This window comes from Triturus cristatus, chromosome 9, assembly GCF_964204655.1.
Source record: "Triturus cristatus chromosome 9, aTriCri1.1, whole genome shotgun sequence".
Classification (NCBI taxonomy): Eukaryota; Metazoa; Chordata; class Amphibia; order Caudata; family Salamandridae; genus Triturus; species Triturus cristatus.
This window is the reverse complement of record NC_140592.1, coordinates 135,893,928-135,915,453: the sequence shown is the minus strand read 5'-3', so window position 1 is coordinate 135,915,453 and position 21,526 is coordinate 135,893,928. Positions and strand designations below refer to the sequence as shown.

General features: G+C 45.0%; 1 protein-coding gene across 2 annotated transcripts in view; it reads left to right on the top strand.

Annotated features, from left to right (window-relative positions):
• SFMBT1 (Scm like with four mbt domains 1) overlaps window positions 1-21,526 on the top strand; it is a 482,765-nt gene that overhangs the window by 258,711 nt on the left and 202,528 nt on the right. For both annotated transcript variants that reach the window (XM_085624542.1, XM_085624541.1), the window contains one exon: window positions 10,735-10,975. In XM_085624542.1, coding sequence (XP_085480668.1) covers window positions 10,735-10,975 — 241 coding nt within the window. The remainder of the gene's footprint in view (window positions 1-10,734; window positions 10,976-21,526) is intronic.

Here is a 21,526-nt window from a genome sequence, read left to right as displayed (position 1 = left end):
TTGGAGGTGCAGATGGAAGGACTTAGCCTGCGAGGAAGGAGAAGGAGCATCCTCCACTGTTGCTTCGGTGGATGTGGGGGTGTGAGTGAGGGAGGTGGAGAGCAGGTGTCTGGAGGGTTGGTGGAAGTTCAGGCAGTAGTTGATGTAAGATGGTCCTTGGTCGTGGAGAGCCCTGTAGGCGTGTATCAGTATCTTAAATTGGCATCTCTTCTGGAGGGGGAGCCAGTGGAGGTTCCTGAGGAGGGGGGTGGTATGGGTCTGTTTGGGGAGGCAGGGGATGAGTCTGGCCACTGTGTTCTGTATCATCTGGAGTCTCTTTAGGAGTTGGGTGGTGCTTCCTGCCTAGTATGTGTTGTCGCAGGGAAAGGGGGGGGGGCAACAGGAAGCAACAGACCAATAACCAATACAAACACGCTTTTGTCAGATCCTCACAAAGCTCTACAGATAACGCTATGACCAACAGGCATGGTCTTGGCTAGTTGGGACCTGCTGGCCCTCAACCCTTATTGAGATTTTGTTTGTAGTAAATAACACCTGGACAGGGCTGGAACATAAAATAGACATCGTGAATACTGACCTCAATATTCTGAAAACTAATTTTAGGAAAATGGCAAAAACGTTGGTGGTGCCACAGAGACTGGGCTGAAGCAAGTGTTGAATGAAGTGTCACAGCCCAGTGCAACTGTGAAGTCTCTTACTGCTGACTCCCATTATTTACTTATGCGACCCGAAGATGCAGAAGGGCACTCTAAAGGAACAGTATCATTTTCTGGTGTTCCTGAAAAGGCTGTAGTCCCAGAGTGCAGCTCTTGTTGAGTACTCAGTCAAGGCAGTTTTAAAGCATAAATGCCTCACAGTTTAGTTCTCTGTTGAGCGAGTGCAAAGGGCCACAGTGCCACACTGGCTCTTGGGAGCTCCACCTAGAGCCAGATCAGCCAGATTTCTTATTTACTACGACCAGGATGTTCTTCTTCAGGCGTTCCAAGGGCTTGGATGCTGTTGAATAGGAGGAAGTAATTTTACCTTGCGTGTAGCACTTAGAGAAGACTGCAAGCATTCAGGAGAAATGTTTGCGTTCCTTGCCGAGTTAGGCACCATGTTGCTTAATACTGCACACAGTGCGAGGTGACATGCCTCCACCACCTAGACCACACTGGTTTTACCATACTCATGGTCACCTAGAGGAGAGTTCCACAAGCCAATCTGCGCATTTGGCTGAGAAGAGTGGCAGCAAAATAACCAAGTTTGGTTCTGGGCAAATGATACCAGACCAGGACTTCTTCTTAAAGTACCAAATTAATGCCATAAGTTTCAGGAAAGGGGCCTGGGCAAGCCTTAAAATCTGTCCTTTCTTAGACGGTAGTCTGTCCAGAGAATTTGATCTGAGATTCCCAATCCAAGATCAAATAGAGTTTTTTCCTGTAATGCTAGGTCTTGTTTGAATCATATGAGCAGGCATTTACCTGTGATGGGTGCATCTGCAGCACATTTGTTCCCTTATTTTTCATCTAGTTTTTTTTGCCAGTTTACTACTATTTTTGCCTCTGGTTTTTGCTCTTTACAATTTGAACTTCTACTGTATCTACTTCTGGTTGTCCTTGCTTGTTTCTTTCCTCTTCACTGGTGTTGGAGGAGTGTAATATTTTTTGTATTACCTTCATGTTCAGTAAAGAACTACAAGATTGCCAGTGAGGTTTATTCCCCATTTCTGTTTTTTTCTTAACTGTGAGCCTTTTGAGTAGTCACTTGATGCCTTTTATGTGTGTTAAGTGCAGTTTAGCACATGGCTTCTGGGAGGAGTCACCCTTTTCTTTGTTCACTTCAGAAGGAAACTCAACATACGTTCTTAGTATCCAGTCCATGGCAGGAAGGTTCCCTTTAGAACATTAATGTGTTACTCTTCCCAGACTTCAGAGTGTACAGAAATAATGGAGAAATGTTGATATTGATAGGAGTATGTGAGTCTATGAGAACTGGGTCTGAGCTACACAAAGATTGGTAGTCGATTGGATACGTGGACTAGAGTCAAACTATAATGTAACTTTTAATTTGTGATTCTGTATGTGCTGAACTGTTCCTAGGATCTTAGGGTGACAGGCACTCAGTATATGTGTGTGTTGGGAAGTTGTAGAACCTTGGCCCAATAGTATTTGATGGAGTGAGTTATGGAGCAGTATCTTAGAGCTTTAGAGCATTTGGAATTTGCTCCCACCAATTTTGTTCAAAGAAAATGTTGGTGTATAGGCCAGTTGCACTCCAGTAAAACATGTGTGCTGTACACCCAAGGGTCCCTCTTTGAAAAGAAGATTTAAAAAACTTCTGATTGAGTGGTGTTTGTGTCCATATTCTATCTACAAAAAAGTAATTAAAACAAAAACTTCAAAACTGGCAGCTAATTTCAAAAGTGGACACTACGTTTGAACAGCCATTGCTGCCTTAAATCAAAATGTGAATATAGGCAAATATTTAGTTCAGGCATATACTCCTCCAACATTGATGAAAAGCAATCTAAGACAACATGGGAAACTATTACTCATTGAAGGTCATCACAAATTTGGCACATGCTTAACCTGCAACCAAACCATAGAAGAATCCGAATTCCAGCTTGACAGCACTAAATGGAAACATGTCTTTTCCATCTGTCGCACAAAGAATGAAGTCTACGACATTATATGCCCATGTCAAAAATTGTACATAGGAAAGACTACTCAAGAAGTACAGCAAAGGATCATTCAACATGAATCCCAAATTCGTAGGAAGGTCACTTTGGCACCTCTGGTGAAAAACTTTGAACAGATGGGCCACACAGAGAATGACTTCCAAGTGGACAGAATTGATGGTGATCCAGCCCAATCCCAGAGGATGTGATCTGGAGAGGACACTCATTCAAAAAGAAACTTATCTTAAACTGCGTTATAGCACAAGAATAAGAGGGCTTAATGAAATGTCAGAACTGCAAAGATTTTAGTCTGGAAGGGGTTTAAGATTGGATATCTACACCTGCTGTAATTAGCTGTAACCAGCTTCAACATAAGATGAAGATTTGGGCTAACATTCAAACCTGCCAAATTACTAATGCTAATTGAGTACCTCACTGTTCCTTTTATATTCACTAACTTTGTAAAGTTTCTGTGGCACGAAGTGTAGTAGCAAATTCAAATTCACCAATCAAGCCCACAAGCCTAACTCAATAAAAGAACAACATTGTCGAACCACATGAATTAATAATATGTATAATGTGTGTTCTGGTACACACAGGTTAATAAATTATTTCAATGGAAGCATCATATAAACTACAAGGACCAACAAGCAGTGCTCCCAATCGTTGCTCAACTACAAAGGTCTTTCTCGAGTGAGCTCAGTGAACAGCAATGACGGCATTCTAGCAAGGAAAACGCTGTGAGTTTTTCATCCACAACAACCCAAAGTGAGGAGGTTACTAGGCGCATCCACCTGCACACGGAAATGAAGATTACAGAATCAATATGTAAGTCGAGCTAATAGAATCAGCATGTTAGAGTTGAAAATGCTCACCTACGGGTGACACAAATGAGACACTACGACTGAAGGTTAAGCGGCAACTTGTAACATAAAAAACATGGCGTTTTAATTTGTTTCTTTTAGAATAAGTATTTGAAACACTGTATCAGCCGATTCTCCCACAAATAGTAACATTTGGAAGTTGTGCATTCACAAGAAAAAGTTGGCAAAATGGGGTAAGCCGCAAAAGCTTGCTGCATGTAAAATAAATCAAAGATTGTCTGTACATAAAAAGGCTTTTAAAAGTAATTTTCTTCACATTTTCTCGTTAAAAGCCTAATACATCAAAAGGACATGTGACTGAACCTGTGGCCCACTTAAGCAAACATTCAGGAACAGTGAAAGGCAACAAGCCTCTGGTTTTATTGAATCTTAGCCCCAATGTTAAATCGCTTTAAGACTAAATTAAGTAATGCATTCTCACTTTCGTTCCTTAATAATGCAAAAACAACAAATATAAAGTTAAGACTCCAAACATAAAGTAATGTTCGTTTTTTTGGTGTATTGTTTTTTGAACAGCAATTCAGAACCTTCTGAGTAAACAAATTGAAAAACTAGAAGCCTTTTCAATCAAGTTTAAAAAACGAGAGGTAATTCATGTAAAAAAAAAAAAGAGAGAGAGAAGGTGAACTAACAAATACCGAAGATATCACAATCAAAGTTATTTGTTATCCCTTTAGTGAAACCAGCCTTATTCCACTGGGTCGAAACGCGTCATCCTTAATGAAATAGGGAGTTGCGGGACTCATACTGCATACAGGCAACCCATAAAGTTGAGACAGTTACCTTGTACCCTGAAAGAATTAGTTGGCACAATACCTGTGGTTGCGAGAATTTGGGAGTCCAAAGAAGTGAAAAAAATTGGACTCTCCATGTAAAAAAAGAACTCAAGACTCGTATAAAAGCCCACTACAGTGTAAAGGTTAATTCTTGGTTTTATTGAACTGTGCAAATGAAGCAGTATCATTTCCATGTATTTGAGTATAATATAGGTGTAATGTCAGTTTAATGTAGATATTCACGTGCACCAAAAAAACTGTCACTTTTGTACTTGATGGATTGTCATTTTTTTATTTATTTGATCAGTTAGGGGAATATGACCCATACAACTTTTGGTTTATGTAATCCAATGTAATTAAGTTCCTTGACCTAAGAAAAACAAAGTTGTCAAAAATCATTACCAGCCAAGGTATTTTGTTGTTCTTATTGAGGGTGGTCTAACCTTGGCTGGGATTACAGACCCAACCCCCATAGTATAAAAGACTTTTAGAACGTGAACATTTCTCTGCACCTAGCTCTGTGTGCCTGACGGCCTTCCTCCAATGCACTTCTGAGGTGGGTGACAGATACACTTTGTTCATTCCCTCTTGACAGTTACAACACAGGAAGGATAGGTGTCTAAGCACCCATCTACATACATCTGCATTCTGATGGGCAGGATGGAAGGGAGGGGCTAAAACTTCACTTGAATAGGTAGTGTCCTATCCCCACACAAAGGTCTGATTTACCCCCCCATAGGTAGCCTGGCAGTCAGGACTGGGTTGAAAGGGATACTTGTGCACTTCAGAGAGCTGCTTTGAAGTTACCCCCACATCAGAGACACTTTTGTGTAGAGGTACTAGGTCTCTGACCCCCTAAAATCAGACATTACTAGACTTGTAACTGAAGCTTTGCCAGAAGAACAGCTGTGCTGCCAAAAGGACTCAACTGGACTGCTGATCAGGAAGGCCTGCTTTTCTGTTTGTTGCCCTGCTGCCTGCTACTCTCTGACTATGTTGAAGGAGAGCTGGACTCTGCCTTCACTCCAAACTGATCTCCAAGGGATTGTTGACTTGCCCCCTGTTCTTCAAGTCTCAGAGCCTGCCTGTGAGTCCTCCCTTGCCTGAACTGCCAATCCAGCCCTGGGCCTCAGAAGTGGGTTCTGCGGCTGTTTCTGCTTCAAAATTGACGCACTGATGCCTTTGTGCCAACCGAAACTGACGCATTGCCTTTCATTGCCAATGCAGAAACTGATCGACAACATCACCTCGACGGACTGTGACGGCTCAACATCGACGGACAGAGTGGCTCGACCTCAACGCAGAGCCTGTAGCGCAAAGGGGTTCGACACTGAATTTCTCATCACCTGCACGGATCGACGCCAACGCTTTGCCTCCATCCATGGGATCGATGATACGACACCCCATTGAGTCCTCGCATTAAGTCTTCGACGTCGACTCTTGCTCCATCCAAGATACTTTGTCAGCGGGACCTGTTTGAGTCCCGTAGCTGGCCTACCTTCCATCGTGGTTGCACTGAACTTTAGATTTATCCTGGTCCAGCTTAACATAAAGTAACCTTTTTAGCACTACTTGCTTCTAAGCGCTTGACTGCATTTATTCTTTTAAATTCCACTTCTCTACTTCTATACATAGATTTTTATCTTTTTTGAAGTCATGTTTTGTTCAGAATATAATAATCTATTTTTCTAAACCTGTGTGGAGTCTTTTTGTGATGTATTCCTTGTATTACTTTGTGTGTGTGTGTTGCACAAATACTTTACACATTGCCTCTTTAGATAAGCCTGCCCTGTGCCAAGCTATCGTAGGGGAAGTACAGGTTATCTTTTAGTGTGTATCTTGCTTACCTTGACTAGAGGGTTTGTACCTCAGCCAACCAGGAGGCCCAGTTCTAACAACCATTCCCCAATCGGAGTAGTCCAGCCCAAACTTCCAAGCCAGGTTATCTCTGAACCAGAACATAAGCAACCTAAGAGCGGTCTCACCCTGATTGGGGCTCTTTATTCGGGTGTAGCTTGGTTTCAGCGGCAGTGAGGAAGAACAAATTAATTTAGTCCATTCTTCGTAGGAGCTGTGCTGTTCAAAAGTACATCCTTCCCCCGATTCCCATGTCTTCAACAGAACACCTATAAGTGGGTGTTGGGTCTTTCTTCTGGAAGGTTGATATGGTTATACTTATTATTTGAGGGCCTGGTTCTCCAAGACTCTCGCTGATGAAACTGTTGGTTAACATAGGATGGGGGAACCTCCATGCCTCACTTCAGAGGGTATTACTGATCTTCTCACCTCTACACAATATGTGTCTGGGCTTGGTCCCCATTGGAAGATTCCTTCTCTGAGGATGAGTAGTTTGGCTACGCAACATAAGACCTATTATAGTTTCTCTTTGGAGAGAAATGTATGATGACTTGCCATGTGCCACATCTGTACTATATATGTCCCTGCATGCTGTGGCAAAGATGGTGGGTTTTATAGGCAGGATTCCCAAAAAGAGTGAGTGCCCTGCGGTATGGTTTGTGTGCAGGGTGGTAGCAATGTTAATGGGCTATATACAGTGGGACATGATTGGGATATCAAATTTGGCGGGTGTGATGCGTAGGAATAGGATGGAACCCTTTCACACACTGCAAACTGCCTTTGCTTTAACACAACCAGAATCCTTTCATTATTTATGGATTTGACATGCTGTACCAAGCTATGATTTAGAGTGCCCTGATATAACTGATCGCTCCTCAGTCAATGCGAGGGTACTAGTGGAGGAATTGTTACCTAAAGCAGACTACAAAACATTACTTTGCTTAGCAATTTACATGCAGGTACTAAGAGAAAGCTAGGTAACTTATTTGGGTCCACTTTGAGGATTTCCAGAATGGGGTGAAGATCTTGTGCACACCACAGGGGTTGCGGCAAAATGCACACGAAGGCTCAAGCAACTTAGTTTTGCACAGGGTATACTTTCACAGATCAAGTAACTTGCAGTGCTTTTGATAGGGAACCCCTGCCTATGTAGATTGTAATAGGGAGAGCGAATATTAAATCATACCCTCTGGAGTTGTGCTAAGGAATAAAGTTCTGGGATAAGGTGTATGCTGAGTGGCCATCTATTCTGGAGGTTAAAGTTGCTTTACCCTCATCATGGCCATCCTAGATTTTCAGCAAGAGGTTGAGAAGCCCAAAGGCAAACTGACCCTGTATGTAGTTGGCGTAATGTTTACCTGTATCAATATATCCCGTGTGTGGAATAAGACAAAGGTCCTGACTATAGATGCTTGGAAAAAAGGGATGGACTGCTGCTTTGTCTATTGAGAAAATTGTATTTACCGCTAGTATTGCCAGAGAGTGTCTAAGAAACTCTAAACCTTAAGGAGGGATGTCTGAGTAAAGTGCTAATTGTGTGTGTGTTCTGTGAATACTGAGGATATTTTAAGAGATACTGTGATTTCCACATCGAAATCTTGAAAGATTAATTGAAATACGCTACAGGTACTATGTTTCTTAAGGATGTTCATATCTAAAACACTTCCATCAACTTTTATGCTTTGGATTTGATGATTTTTATTCATATACGTAGATGTTCAGAAAACATATAAGTTAGGCAGGCTGTTGCTGATGATACTGACAATATGTGGAGCCTAATTTGCTCTGTTTGTTCTCAGAAAATCAATAAAATGTGTCCTGAAACAAAAATCAGATAAGCTCAGGACAAGTACTTATGGTGTTGGCACTGAAGCAGAAGCTACTTTGTTGCTTCTCCTGAACATCTAGTAACAAGGCAAATTCAGGGCGCCAATTTTTTCTGTCCTACAGTGTAGAGTTTTGCTTTTGAATGAACTGACTCCACAGTCAGTTTCGTTTTTAGGTGGAGCCTTAGCGCAGCGCGCATGCGCTGCTCTAAGGAGAGGGCCTCTTGGAGCTGACCAGCACTTCGCGCACGAGAGAACAAGCTTGTGCTCGAAGTCCTGACATTCCATTGGCCTATGCGTGCGTCTTTGTAAAAAGACAGCACGCAATTGGCCAAAGGCGTCTTTTTGTCCCTCCTTTTTGTCCCAATGTTGACGCCCACGGCCTAATGCTTGCGGTTACTCGCACGGACGCCATTTGTTTTGAATTATCGTGCCCAGACACGGGCGCGATAATTGAAAACAGATGGGCTGCTCGTGCGTGCCCTCTTTTGTTTCCCTCTTGTGCGCGCACACACAGACGCGGGTGCGGTAATTGAAAACAGATGGGCTGCTCACTCTCCGAAGCACGCGCTTGGCAGGGGCTTCTCAGGTCAGAAGCTGCACATTCTTTGAGGGTGTATACTTTGATAAACGGGGGTTACGAACTACTTATCCCACAATGCGTTAAGACAAGAAGTGGACTACTCAGTGGGGACAGTTTTTCAGGTCCCTTGAACGCTTTGTTCCCAAGTAGTGTTCGTTTCCCTTTTCCACCTGACACAATACGTTACCGTTGCCCCTCGGCACACTTACAATATGCTGTCTACTGCGCCTCAAGCTCCCCCATTCTTCGTAGCTCAGTGTATTCTCCCGCGGCTGTTCCCACGGCACAGTCTGATGCGGTCGCCATAGTGACGGATGCTGGATGACCCTAACTGACTGTTAGTAGTGGGGAGTTTGCTTAAAAACATATGCAGTTTCTCTTGCAAGCATGATAAATCCATTTTATATTCTCGGTGGACAGGGTTGTGAGGGCTCTAGAAGTTCTCCGATCGGCCTCCCTAGATACCGATGATCCCTCTTACATCTGCCATTGGGTGTCTTCCAAGGTTGAGCCCTGCAGTGCGCATGAGCATCGACCGTGGCGCCTGCGTAGAGTGGGCCAGTCTAATCCAGGCAGTTAAAGAAACAGGGAATAAAGGCAACAAGGTAAGAGACAGGGATGTTTAGAAAGAAGCCTAAAGTGGCGAACTGCAGCTTGATGTGTCTAACAGAGGTATTGGCAGGGCTAAAGAAGGAAGGCGGGCGGGGAAAGGTAGCTGCTTTAATGCACCAGAAAGGGGGTGGGGAATAGTTTTATGTCTGTAAACTAACGGATGAGAGAGCCTACAAAATGCTTCTTAGGAACACTGCTACCAGTATGCCAGGGTTTAGATAATTTCAGCTCCCAACTTGCACCTTAAAGGGCAATTACTGCTTTCAGCACACGCCGCAGTGGAACAACAGCTCCCAAAGTGCACCTTTAAGGCGTGAGAATAATGAAAAATCCACAGCATGCACAGGGGGAGAGGTGTTGTTTCACCCAGGGCTTTAAGTGGGATGAAAAACCTGGGGGGGTCTCTCAAAGGAACGTGGCCAATATAAATAAGGGCGTGACTTAAAAAGACGTACGCTAAAAATCGGTGCTTAGCATTGTTTGCCGCCCGACATGTATTTTGATGTTTCTGTCATTGCATCCAGATATAGGATACAACAAGTAACATCATACCTACAACAAGTCAGGACTATTGGCTTTGTCAATGGTTGTTAGTTGCATAAGATAAATAAGCAGCAACTTTGGCTTGTATATAATATTGAACAAGCATTGGCATAGCCAGTAGGTCTCGCCTTTGGGACCTTATAAGTGTTTAGTTATCCAGCACAATATCCTTGGCTCAACAACATCAACTGTTGCATGGCTAAACACTTATAAGGTCCCAAAGGCGATACCTATTGCGATGCCAATGCTTGTTATGTTCTGGTTTCACATCGCAGCTGTCGCCAGACAATTATTTGAACATCACTAGAGCAGGACTTTGGCTCCTTCCATATGTTGGGAGCCAGGAGTACATATTTTGACTGGGCAGAAGTTGCGTACTTCCAGAAAAATAGTACCTGCCCTCCACACAGGTATGATCATTTTGTTTATTTAAGTTTCAACTTTCAGGAGCACCCAAATGCCACTGGAATGCTATTAAAGTGTCTTAGATAACTAGATAATTTGTTTTTCTCTGGCAGCAGTACAAATGGATTTTTAGGTCTGGCCTCACAGTGCAACTGTCACCAGACCTTTTATTCTACACCAATATTATTTTATAGTGCTTTGCTTCCACACAGATACAAATCTATTCTCATGCTATTTACTTGTAATGCTTCACATTACCATAGAGCATTCCTCTAAAGCCAGACCTGCTGGCTTTGTCAATGCTAGTTCCACCGGTAAGCTCTCCCATTGAAAGGAAACTGATTAAAGAACAGAATCTATCTTAGAATAGCATGGTTTCCATCGCAGTATACTGCAGTTCAGAGAGCCTCTGATGCTATGCAAGAACGCTCACTCATAACCTTCTTCCTGACTGGTCCATGAACGATTGCTTTACGTGGACCACGATGAATACAAATCAACGATAAAGTCAGTTAATTTGGATTTTTGAATGCCCTTTGTGATCTTGTCGTTGTTGGCTCAGTTTTTGACAGGCTGTTTTTCTGGACAGGTGGATACCAATTTGCAGAATGGATTTACTCCTGGCATGAAATTGGAGGTTGCAGTGAAGAACGAAGTGGATGCCTACTGGGTCGCCACTGTCATAACTACCTGTGGACAGCTTCTGCTGCTTCGCTATGATGGCTACGGTGAAGACCGAAAGGCAGACTTTTGGTGTGACATCTTGACGGCAAACTTGCACCCCCTGGGCTGGTGTGAGCAGAACAAGAAGATCTTCAAGCCGCCGGAAGGTAAGAATGAAATCTTAGCTCTTTTTGAGTGTGTGGGAGTAATCTTGCGTTGCTGTACAGGGGCGTAGTCTCCATTGGTGTAGTGGGTGCAGTGCACTTGCTTCCAGAGACCTGAGGGGCCCACTGAGTTCTGATTATTGCTGTATTTTACAATTCAAACAGCAGCCGTGGGGGGGGGGGGGGGGGGGGGGGCAATTTCTTTTCTTGCACTAGGGCTCGTGGCTTACTGGCTACGCCTTGATTTCTATATATTGGCTTTCTTGGTTCTGCTTAATAATATAGTCATAGAAAGCATATATGGAATTGTCGTTACTTTGAAAAATATGTTGTAAGTATCATTACAGATTATAACAATACGAAGAAGTTTAGGGATTTCTGTCTGCAGCATTATAATGTTTCTATGGGATTGAATTGTTTCTTAAATATTCGTTTGAACATAATGCATTATTGTTGTTTTTCACCTCATATATTGTGCTGGTCCATAGTTCATGTGTTAGTCACGTAGTGTTCCTGCTGTCTCTGCGTAGATCAGGGAGTCCGCTATTGAATGCACTCTCTTTCATAGCTGTGCCTGGTGCCTTCAGAAATTCCTAATGTTTCAGAGGATCGAAGATCGACACTGGCTATCTTTCAATCCTCGGTCACTCCCATACCCCTGGACATATGCAACCAGGACATGTTGTGCGGCATGAGTAGCATCTTCAGGGATGAGACTAGAGCCATCTAAATAAAATGTTGTATGGCCAATATGCATAAGTGGAAGACCAAAAGACAATGATGTATTTTGCATGGGTTTGAAGGTGATGATGCATGTTTTCACAGTACGATCAAATGTTCATATAAAAGGACAGAAGATAGGTAAAGAATAAGGGGTGACTGCAAAGTTGAACTATGAAGTGTACCATGTTTGTCGCAATTTCTGTATCCTTTTTGCTGAGCACAGTGCTCTGCTGCCCGGCTGGGCCAGGTTCACACTTAACAAATAAATAAGATAAATAATAATAATAAAAAGAATAAATACTTTGGATTTTGAAAGCGCAGTTGTCAAAAGACATACTGCTAACAATATTCAAAGAGTGGTCTTTGGGTCTTCCCCTTTCAACCATTGGCTCAAGACTTTGTCATTCCTGTCTGCATAATGGAGTATTCGTCCCTCACCTAATACTTTTGGCTGTTTGAGTTTTTCCTCCTGCCTCCACTCAAGCACTTGCATTGAACTATATGAGGGCCTGCTTTTCAACTATAGTTTCTCTGTCTGATTCTGCTGATTCCCTATCATGCATCGGTCTAAAGTGCTAACGCAGCATCTGTTAGCACATTAAACCGAGACCAGTTGACTTTGCCAGTGCTTGATTTCGCTTGTAGCAGCCCAAATTAACTGTATTGTTCCATTTCCACCGCCTCTATCTGCAATCAGAGTCACCCCTAGGAGGCTGTGCAACTCAAATGAGTGTCCCGTCTCATCCATATGTCATAGTGGCTGTTCGCTGGCTTGTCTTGTGATGCCCTGTAATGATAATCATGGGGAGAGGAGAGTTTGCTACATTGTGTGGTTGCAGCACCGTCATGTAGGAGCTGTATGTATGTGGGTTTACCGAGATAGCTGCAAACTGGAGATATTTTCATTGATAATGACCTCAGTGGTGGCAGGAGTTACCCCAAATATTGCAGTAATAGGGGCCTAAGTATGTTTGCACTTTGATGGGGGGGGGGGGGGCGGACAGGCGTACGAGTACTTTGAGGAATGCTTTAAAGCTTTTGCTCTCCTGATGTTTCTGTGATAGACTAGGAATGTACTTTGCTTTTACCATGCCATTTAGCCTAATCACATCAGGTGGGCCGGTGGTACAGATTTTTCTTTTCAAGCCATGGCGTGGGCTCTGCAATGCACTTGCACTAATCGAAGGCATTAAAATTAGTTGTCTGCACAGCCTGTCGCTCCTGATTACAGAAAATAAACACAATTAGCAGAAAGGCCTTTGCCTACTGTTTCATGCACCAGGATAGTTGTGAAGAGCCTAAGAAGGCTGACGTTCTGTTCTCTTCTCTTTAAATTAGATATTGCCGTGAGGGGGACTGCACACTGTTTTTTCCTTTATATTTCATTGGACACATTATTAAGATGCAATAAACTATACTTAAGTCGACTAAGCTTCGAATTGATATTATTTCTACATATTGCTTCAATTTGTCTGCCAGGTAGTCTCTATTAGGGGTATGGTACTTGAATGGTTCCTGCACTGTCACAAGAGCACAACTCGAGAAATACATCTCCATCCTTTATCAGTTGTGTGCAAAGCAGTTAAATTGCTCCACATCCCAGGGTTCTGCCTTATCCCATAGCTTAATGACAATCTACAGTCTCTGGATATCTGTATTCAGTCTTTTGGCTTCCTTTTTTATATTTGTCCTAGAGACAGCATTAGCGGTCTCGCCACCTTTATGTACATGAACAATTGAAAAAATCCTACATAAATATGACATACATATACGCATTAGTGCAAGGGCTCTGGATGAGCGTTCTTCCTTTATTGGTCTGCTCAACTGCCCTTCGGGTTTGCGTGCTAGGATTTCAATTTGGAAGTCACCTTTTACTGGCTCACCAAAGCATCCCTCTTTCTGTTTTTTCTACTTATGTTCCTGAGAAATATTGTATCTTGCTTGCCTAGTCAGGGTTATGTTTTAGCAATTGCCGCACTTACTGGATCTCAGTTGGATTGTTAGTTTGATCTGGCTGGGCTTGACCAAGGAACACAGATTTGCATTTCAATAATTGTAATGCTGCCACTGGGTGCCATAAGTTGTTCCTTGGACTCTGCTTTATTGTAGACATTGCACTGGCTGCCTATTTAGGCTAGAATTGTTTTTCAAGCTATGTATTTACCACACTATCTATTTCTGATGAGTACGTCTTCCAGCAGATACCTCAACTTATGAAGGCTCATTTCTGGCTTCAGATTGGGTCACAAAATGTTTCTCCAGCACGGACTGCTCAGCACCAATAGGTGATGCCCTGCTTCTCCAGATGTGACTTTATCTCTGGACGTGATGTCACTGATGTATATTAGGCCCTAACCTACGTGCTTACGTCAGTTCCTGTTTTCCATGTCTTATCAACCTGGTCTTGAGCTGACTCTCCATGTCTCGCAACAAATTTATCAGCTTTCAGCAGTGACTAAGTGAAATGGCTCTGCAAAGAGGCTATGGTTTTAAGCCTTGCAGACGGCGCCACAAGAAAATGTCCCTTATGGACCCTGTGATGACTAACAGTAGTGTCCTGGGTCGAGCGTGATGCCGTAGCCTGCGACTCTTATGCCTCCATGCACTTAAAGTCCATCAGTGAGCCGGAGGTACAGTGATAATTATCTTCAGGCCTATAGGGAGATCTCCAAGCAGGCTCCCTCTTCCAAAGGTAAGTCATCTTCCAGGGAACATTCTCTTAAGAGATCTTCCCATGGGAAAAAAAGCAAAAAAGTGTAATAGGAAGAGAAACCTACTTCATTTTCAAGGAAGACATCCCATTCCTGGGAACTTAACGAGTTTCAACGCCATTTCCTGGTGATGGGCTTTTCTTTGACCTCCGTCACCTAAGACAAAGAGACCATAGTTTCACTCAAATAATGAAAAGGGGCATTATCATAAATATTAAGACCTTTTGCTGCTGTTAGGTTACCTTCCTTACTGGGCATTGGTAAGAACACATTGGGGTTTCTTGGGCCTTCGCAAGTTGAAACCAGTAAATGCATGTGTATTGCCCTCTATCACTTCTAAGTAGACTGCAAAAAGCATTAGCTATAGCTACATTTCTCATGTGCTTGTGTTGGAAAGTGGATTATTAGTTGGGGCAGATATGATTTTACCACTGGCAATAATACCACTGTTTTCAATATAGGGCTCAGTATAGGTCTTAGAAAACTATTCCAATGCTCAACCCTTGGTAGCTTGGCTTCCAAGCAGGCTGGCTTAACTTCAAAGGCAGGTATGTAAAGCATTTAAAAACACCAATTCAGTATATAATTAAGACACAACACACAATGAAAATCCAACACCAATATATAAAAATACGAAATATTTGTATCTTTAAAATGACACCAATCCACTATAGGGAACCAGTTATATGAATTATTAAAGATTAAACATTTTCTCGTGCTCAGAAACCAGTAGTGCAAACCTTTGGACATTTGGTTGCCTTTGACAGTGACAAATTCACACTTAGCAACTTTTCCGGAGGATTTCTCACCAGACGTTGTGCAGCCTCCTCCAGCAGGCTGGTGTCAGTGAGAAACCCCTCCCTGAAGTTCCTCTTGCTGGTCCAAAGTGTCCAAAACGCAACCCAAGGGTCTGGAATCTCCACAAAAGTTTGAGACTTCAGTTCCCACAGTCCACTTGGACAAAACCCTTACAAATGCACTGGTAGCACTCCAGGCTGAGGATTCTTTGTGGAGATGGTCCATGTGACCTCTGTTAACCTGTAGCTTGCAGGGAGGCCACTCTTTAGTCCTTTTGAAACAGGTGTGATCCACAGGGCTGCAATTTCAGGTTGTGCAGCAGGATTCATGCAGTCAGAGTGCAGGGCCTGCTTGGTACAAAAAAATCAAACTTCCAGCGTGGACCCTTCTTCTTTCTTAAGGTTTAAGCAGCAGATCTGAGAGGCACTGCTTCTCTCAAATACGTATTCAGTGTTCTCTGGGGTCAAGCAGGAGGGCACTCCTGTCCAATGAGGTGCAGGGCAACACACCAGGGCATGACCAATTCCTCCAAAGAGTGGCACAATGTTCTCCCAGAAAGCACTATTTCTCCAAAATTCAATATGTCCGAATTTTCAGTAGAGAGAGAGAGAAGAGATGGCTAATCTCCATAGTCTCTCTCCCTTGCATCTGCCCATTCCTTCCTGAAGCCTAGCATCTGCGGGGTTCAAAGAGGAGAGTTGTAAATGGTGTCTTCTGCCTTTCTCCTAGATTGATTTTATAAGGGTCCTCTTTATAACTACCTGGCCCCCACCCCCACCCCTGAATACCTTGGGGAGACCCTGGGGGTACCTAATATGCCCAAACATTGTAGTTTAATAATTAAAAATGCCCCAAACACCTAAGTCGAGTTTGGGCACAATTTGCTACACAGGGCTGCTTTTAAACTGACCTCAGGCTCCAGCAGTGCACACATGCAAGTGCAGAAAAGGCTGCTGGCCTCTAAACTGCCCTGCCCTATTATGCACTAGGGACTTAAAGGTAGTGTCAACCCCCCCCCTGCCCTATTATGTGCTAGGGCCTTATAGCAGAGGTCATCCCAAACCTAGGGGTACCCTAACCCATAGTGAACCCTAGTGTATGTAGGTGTTTTCACTGTATTCCAAGTGTGTCTTCAACATACCACGGACCCTGGGCCTGGTTAGGAAAAGCCCACGGTCAGTCAGTCAGTTACCATCTGGACCAGTCAGCAAAAAGTTGGGGGGGGCTGCCCAGGGCACAGGATGACTTTGCAACAGTTTGCCTTTAGGTTAATCTTTACCCCTGAACTGACACTTTAGATCATTTACAATGGTGCCTGTTTCCATTACATGCCATGGGCTACTCTACTGTCGCACCTTCATTTACGATGGTGACTGCATCCATTACATGTCATGGGCTGCTCGTCAGTCGTACCTGAGTGGACCCTGTAGGGCATGTAGGATAGCTGCCTGCAACTAGTGCATGGTGCATGTTGCACACCTGTCACTACTGGATAGATCTGATATGGTATTTCTTCTGCCACTCTATTTTCAGTACATGCTCCTACTCCATTCTCCCGTTACATCAGGATGAGCCCCATAGAGCTTTATACTGGGGGGGGAGAGGGAAGGGGGGGCATGGCTGGCAAGAAAGCTGACTGGCAGCGCTAACAGGGAGCGACTTGGACCAAGACCTCACAGGAAGACCTGAGGTGAGCGACTGGGGAGCCCCTGGGTAATCTGCGGTTACAAGAACAGCGGGCAGGGAGTGCTCCCTGTAGGTGGTGATACTTCGGATTTCTATTAAAACAATGACAAACGTTTTGTTTTAATAGAAATATTTGGCCATTTAGGACTAGATAAGACTGGTAAAGGTTTATGACCAGCAGTTGGGTTGATGTAGTAGCCCCCCGGCACTGGGCTTATAAAGAAAATTAGGGTTTGCCCTTTTCAATCAGGTCTTTGTTGTTTATTGGTGTTATGGTTGATTCGGTGCCTTCTGTGGTGGTTGGGTCCAGGTGGAGATGATGGGTTGGCTGGCATTGCTGGGGGAGGGCCTGGATTAGCCGTCCGGTGTCAGTTCGTCGAAGTTGTCGTAGAGGGACTTGATTTTCACACGGAAGTAGGTGCTGAGCTTGTTGCAGAGGTCCTGGGAGGGGGTGATGTCCGTGGCTTCACTGGGGGGTTAGGGGAATTTTTGGATGATGCTGGAAAGTTCCTTTGAATTGCTGGAGTTGGCGGCTATCTTGTTCTGGATGAAGGTCTTTTTGGTAGATCCGATGAGTTGGTTGTGCTCTGTCATAGCGTTCTTGTATGTGGTGCAGTCTTCCGAAGATTTGCTGTTCCTCCCATTTCTTTTTGAGGCGTCTGCAGGTGCGTCTGGATTCTTGGAGGTCGGTGTTGAACCAAGTGGCCTTCTTGGGGCGCTGTCTGTCAGGGATGCAAAGGGGTACGAGTTTGTCTGCGCAGCTGGTGATCCATCTGTGTAGTTCTTTGGCGGCGAGGTTGGCGTTATTCGGGGTGGAGGGGGCATCGCGGTTGAGGGTGGAGTAGAGGTGCTCCTCTGTGACCTTGCTCCAGTTCCTCCGTGGTGGAAGGGATGTAGATTTGGGGGAAGTGGGTTTGTTCACGTGAAAGTGAGCGCAGTGGTGCTCCGTCCAGAGTTGCTGCGAGGTGTGGCTGGAGTGGCATTGTTGCCTCTTGCGAAGATGGGGTCGAGGGTGTGTCCTGCCATGTGGGTGGGGGTGGTAACGAGTTGTTACAGTCTGAGGATGTCTAAGAGGGCGGAGGAGTTTGGTTCGTTGAGGTGGAAGTTGAGGTCTCCGATGAGTACCACGCAAAGCTGTCCATGAGGGGCGCTCACATTTTTTCGTAATGCCTGAAGATGTGTCGTTCTAGTTAGAGGTGAGTGGGATGGCTATTTCCCGGTGCCAGGCCACGGTGGGGCCCGCACTTAATCCAACAGAACATGTCTGAATGGATCATCTGGAAGGCAACTTTGCAGGTGCAGGAGGGAGTCGAGTTCGGATGCCTGAGCGGTAGTGAGGCAAGATAGTACCCTTGACGTGGAACACAAGTGACTGGAAAGGGAGGAAGCTAGAGCCCTCATGGAGACGGTCATGTCCACGACCTCTGCAGAGCGTGGCTCGGACATGGTGGAAGACACGCTGCTACGTAGACCCTGAGGCGAGGGTCGGGGAAGCGCTGTGAAACTGAGAAGCACTGCGAGTCCTAGGACGCTACGACCCTGAGGGGTGTTACAAAGACTCCTGCAAGGGCCTGCATATGATGCCACATTGGGTTAGTGTGTTTTTTCGTGAAGCAATGAGTGGTGCCTTGAGCGACTGCAAGCGGTAGGGTGGTGGATGTTCCCTTGAGACACCTGTATTCCTTTTCCTTTTCTCTACCTTTTCTTCTCGACTTTCTTCTAGTTTCCCACCTATTTGCCGTTTGTGCGGTGAGTACGCCGAGATTCGGACTGTGAAGGGGTGAGGTGAGGTAACTACCTGCTGGCAACTGTGTGCAGCGGTTGTAGTGGAGGGCAGTAGGGGTTAGGGTGTGTCTCGGACCACTCACTCAAGGGTCTCGGTCTTGACGTATCGCTGGCCCCCACAGTACTATTTAGTTATTTAGTAGGTGAAGGGGCTTGACTCCGCCACACACTGAGGAGTCACTCACATTTAGTTTAGCACATTCAAAGTCTGGTATGTGTGGGGAGACTAAGTTCTGGTTTGTGAGTGTTAACCCAGGGAGGGTCATGTGGGGGTTAAACATTATTTGGTTCATGCAGCGTAATGATGTACTGCGCCCCATAATTGGGGGGTGGGGGGGGTGCAAGGGCGATGCAGATGTCGTGAATGCCAGAGCCGAGTGCGGAGGAGCAACTCATTTGGGCTGGAGGGTTTGGGGAAACACCGCTGATATCATGTTAGAACACATGAGTATGGTCTCTTAGAATTTGAGGGGACTTGACCACCTTTGTCAAATGACACAGAGAGAATGTCTATTTGTGGAGGCAGGGTGTCCATTTAGCAATTATTACGTTAACGTAGCTGACTGAGGGGGAGAAATTGAAAAACAAATGGAGGGGTCAGTTGTAGTCCTCTGTTTACTCCAGCAATGACAGGGGGTCTTGATCTGGATGGCGCCTAATGTCCCATGTGTTTTGGTATATGGGATGTTGGACGGGGTGGAAATGTGCTTACTCAATGTATATGCCCTTAATATGGATGACAGGAACTTTTTCTGTTCGCTGGGAGGGGAATTGCTCCCGTATGTGGAGATGCCCATTATCGGGGATAGCGACTTCAACTGTGTGCTTGCCGGCCTTCTTGATAGACACCCCCTTAGACTTGGGACTACGCTTAATAGGACAGCTAAGCTGTGGGAGACGATGGACAGATTGAATTGCAAAGACATTTTGAGGGAGCTTCACCCAAATGTTATTGAGTTCTCCTGTTTAACCCCTGCACATGGTGCACACAGACAATTGGATAGGTTCCTAGTGCAGATGACAGAGTGATACATGTACAAAGGGCTCGGCATTTGGTGTGGTTCCTGTCGGACCATGGGCTTTTACTGTTAGTGTTAGTTGAGGGGACAATGCTCTAAAATCAGGCCGGAGGTGATGGGGGACCCCCTTTATAAGGAAGACATCCAGACAGTCCTATCATTCTATCATTGGCCCGCATGCACAGCACTCCCATAGTGGGCCAGCTTGGAATAAATGCTTTCTTCAGTGACCACCTTGTGGAGGTGTATAGGGTGCTGGCTGGAGAAACAATGAATGGGGTGCGATGCTTCCTAGAGCTTGTGGTTGTGCCCCGGTTTACAGAGGCCCAGAGGAAGGAATTGGAGGGGGTGGTTGGGACATAGGAAATACAAGCAGCCGTATGCAACATGGGCTATGGGAAGTGCCTGGGTCCTGATGGTCTACTGGTGGAGTATTATCGGGCTTACTCCAATTTACTGATACCCAAGCTACTGGAGACGTTTTTGGAGGCCAAGCGCCGAGGAACATTGCCATTGTCTATATGTGAGGCCCTTATGATGCTCCCTAAGCCGGACAAGGATCCGAGGGATCTGTGGTACTACAGGCCGTTGTGCATGCTGAATGTGAACACAGAGATACTTTGTAAGGTGCTGGTGACGAGGTTTTGGCGTGTAGTGACACACCTGGTGAGAGGCGACCAATATTGGTTTATGCCGAGATGGGGTATGCACATGAACCTCCAGCGCCTGTATATAATGCATTCTGTTTAGGGGACAGACATAAAGGTGGCACTAGATACTGAAAAAGCTTTCGATACCCTAGATTGGCAGTACCTGTTGGAGGTGTATATGATTGGGGCCGGGTTGCCTTTCCTGGGTGCAGCTGTTGTATACAGCACCCACCGGGAGGGTATCGACGAGGAGCGTAGCGTCCTTCAGTCTCCACATAGGGAGGTGTACACGACAGGGTTATCCCCTGCCCCCGCTCCTTTTTGCCTTGACTATAAAACTGCTGGCGATAAGCCTGAGACAGTCTCAGAGATTAGGGGATGAGTGTAGGGGACACTATCCATGTTGTCTAAATGTATGTTGACGACTCCCTCATTTAGCTTACTCGACCAGAGGACTCGCTGCCGGTGCTTTTGGGCATAATGGAGGAATTCCGGCTGGCGTCTGGATTGTGTATCAACAAGCTCAAGACAATCCTCTTTTGCTTAGCAGGCATGGCAGCACAATTGCGATCTGATCTCTCCAAATGGGGTTTGCCCTCGGAACAGAAAAGTAAATATATTTGGGAATACAGGTAGCACCTCACACAGGCCTTCAGTATGACCTCAACATGGGCAGGGTTGTTGATAATCGAAGTGCTTCCATACAGTTCTGGAACACACTGCCGGTGTCCATGATGGGCAGGGTAGCATTGAGTAAAATGCTGCTGCTGCCCCGGTGTGTATACGCGATACAGAACTCCCTCCATGATCAACTAAAATCACTGTCCACAAAACTCAATAGCCTTCTGGTGTCAGTGGTGTGGGCAGGTAAGAGGAGTAGAGTCAGATGGGATAGCTTCAAGCTAGACCCGGCGGATGATGGGTTGGGACTCCTGGACATGCAGTGTATTACATGGCTGGGCTTCTGAGGTGCATGTCTTTATGGTGTGCCGATGGTAATAACTATGAAAAGGGTCTCCTGGCTGGCCTGGTGGAAGACTGTGACCTACCCTGTCTGTTGATGCGCGGGCGCTGCCAGGGTGTGGGAACAGTCAGTTAAACAAGTTTTGGGTAGATCTCTGTTTGCTAAGATTCTCCCCTCTCGTGGTTGCAACCTTTTCTGCAAATGCAATCATTGCAATC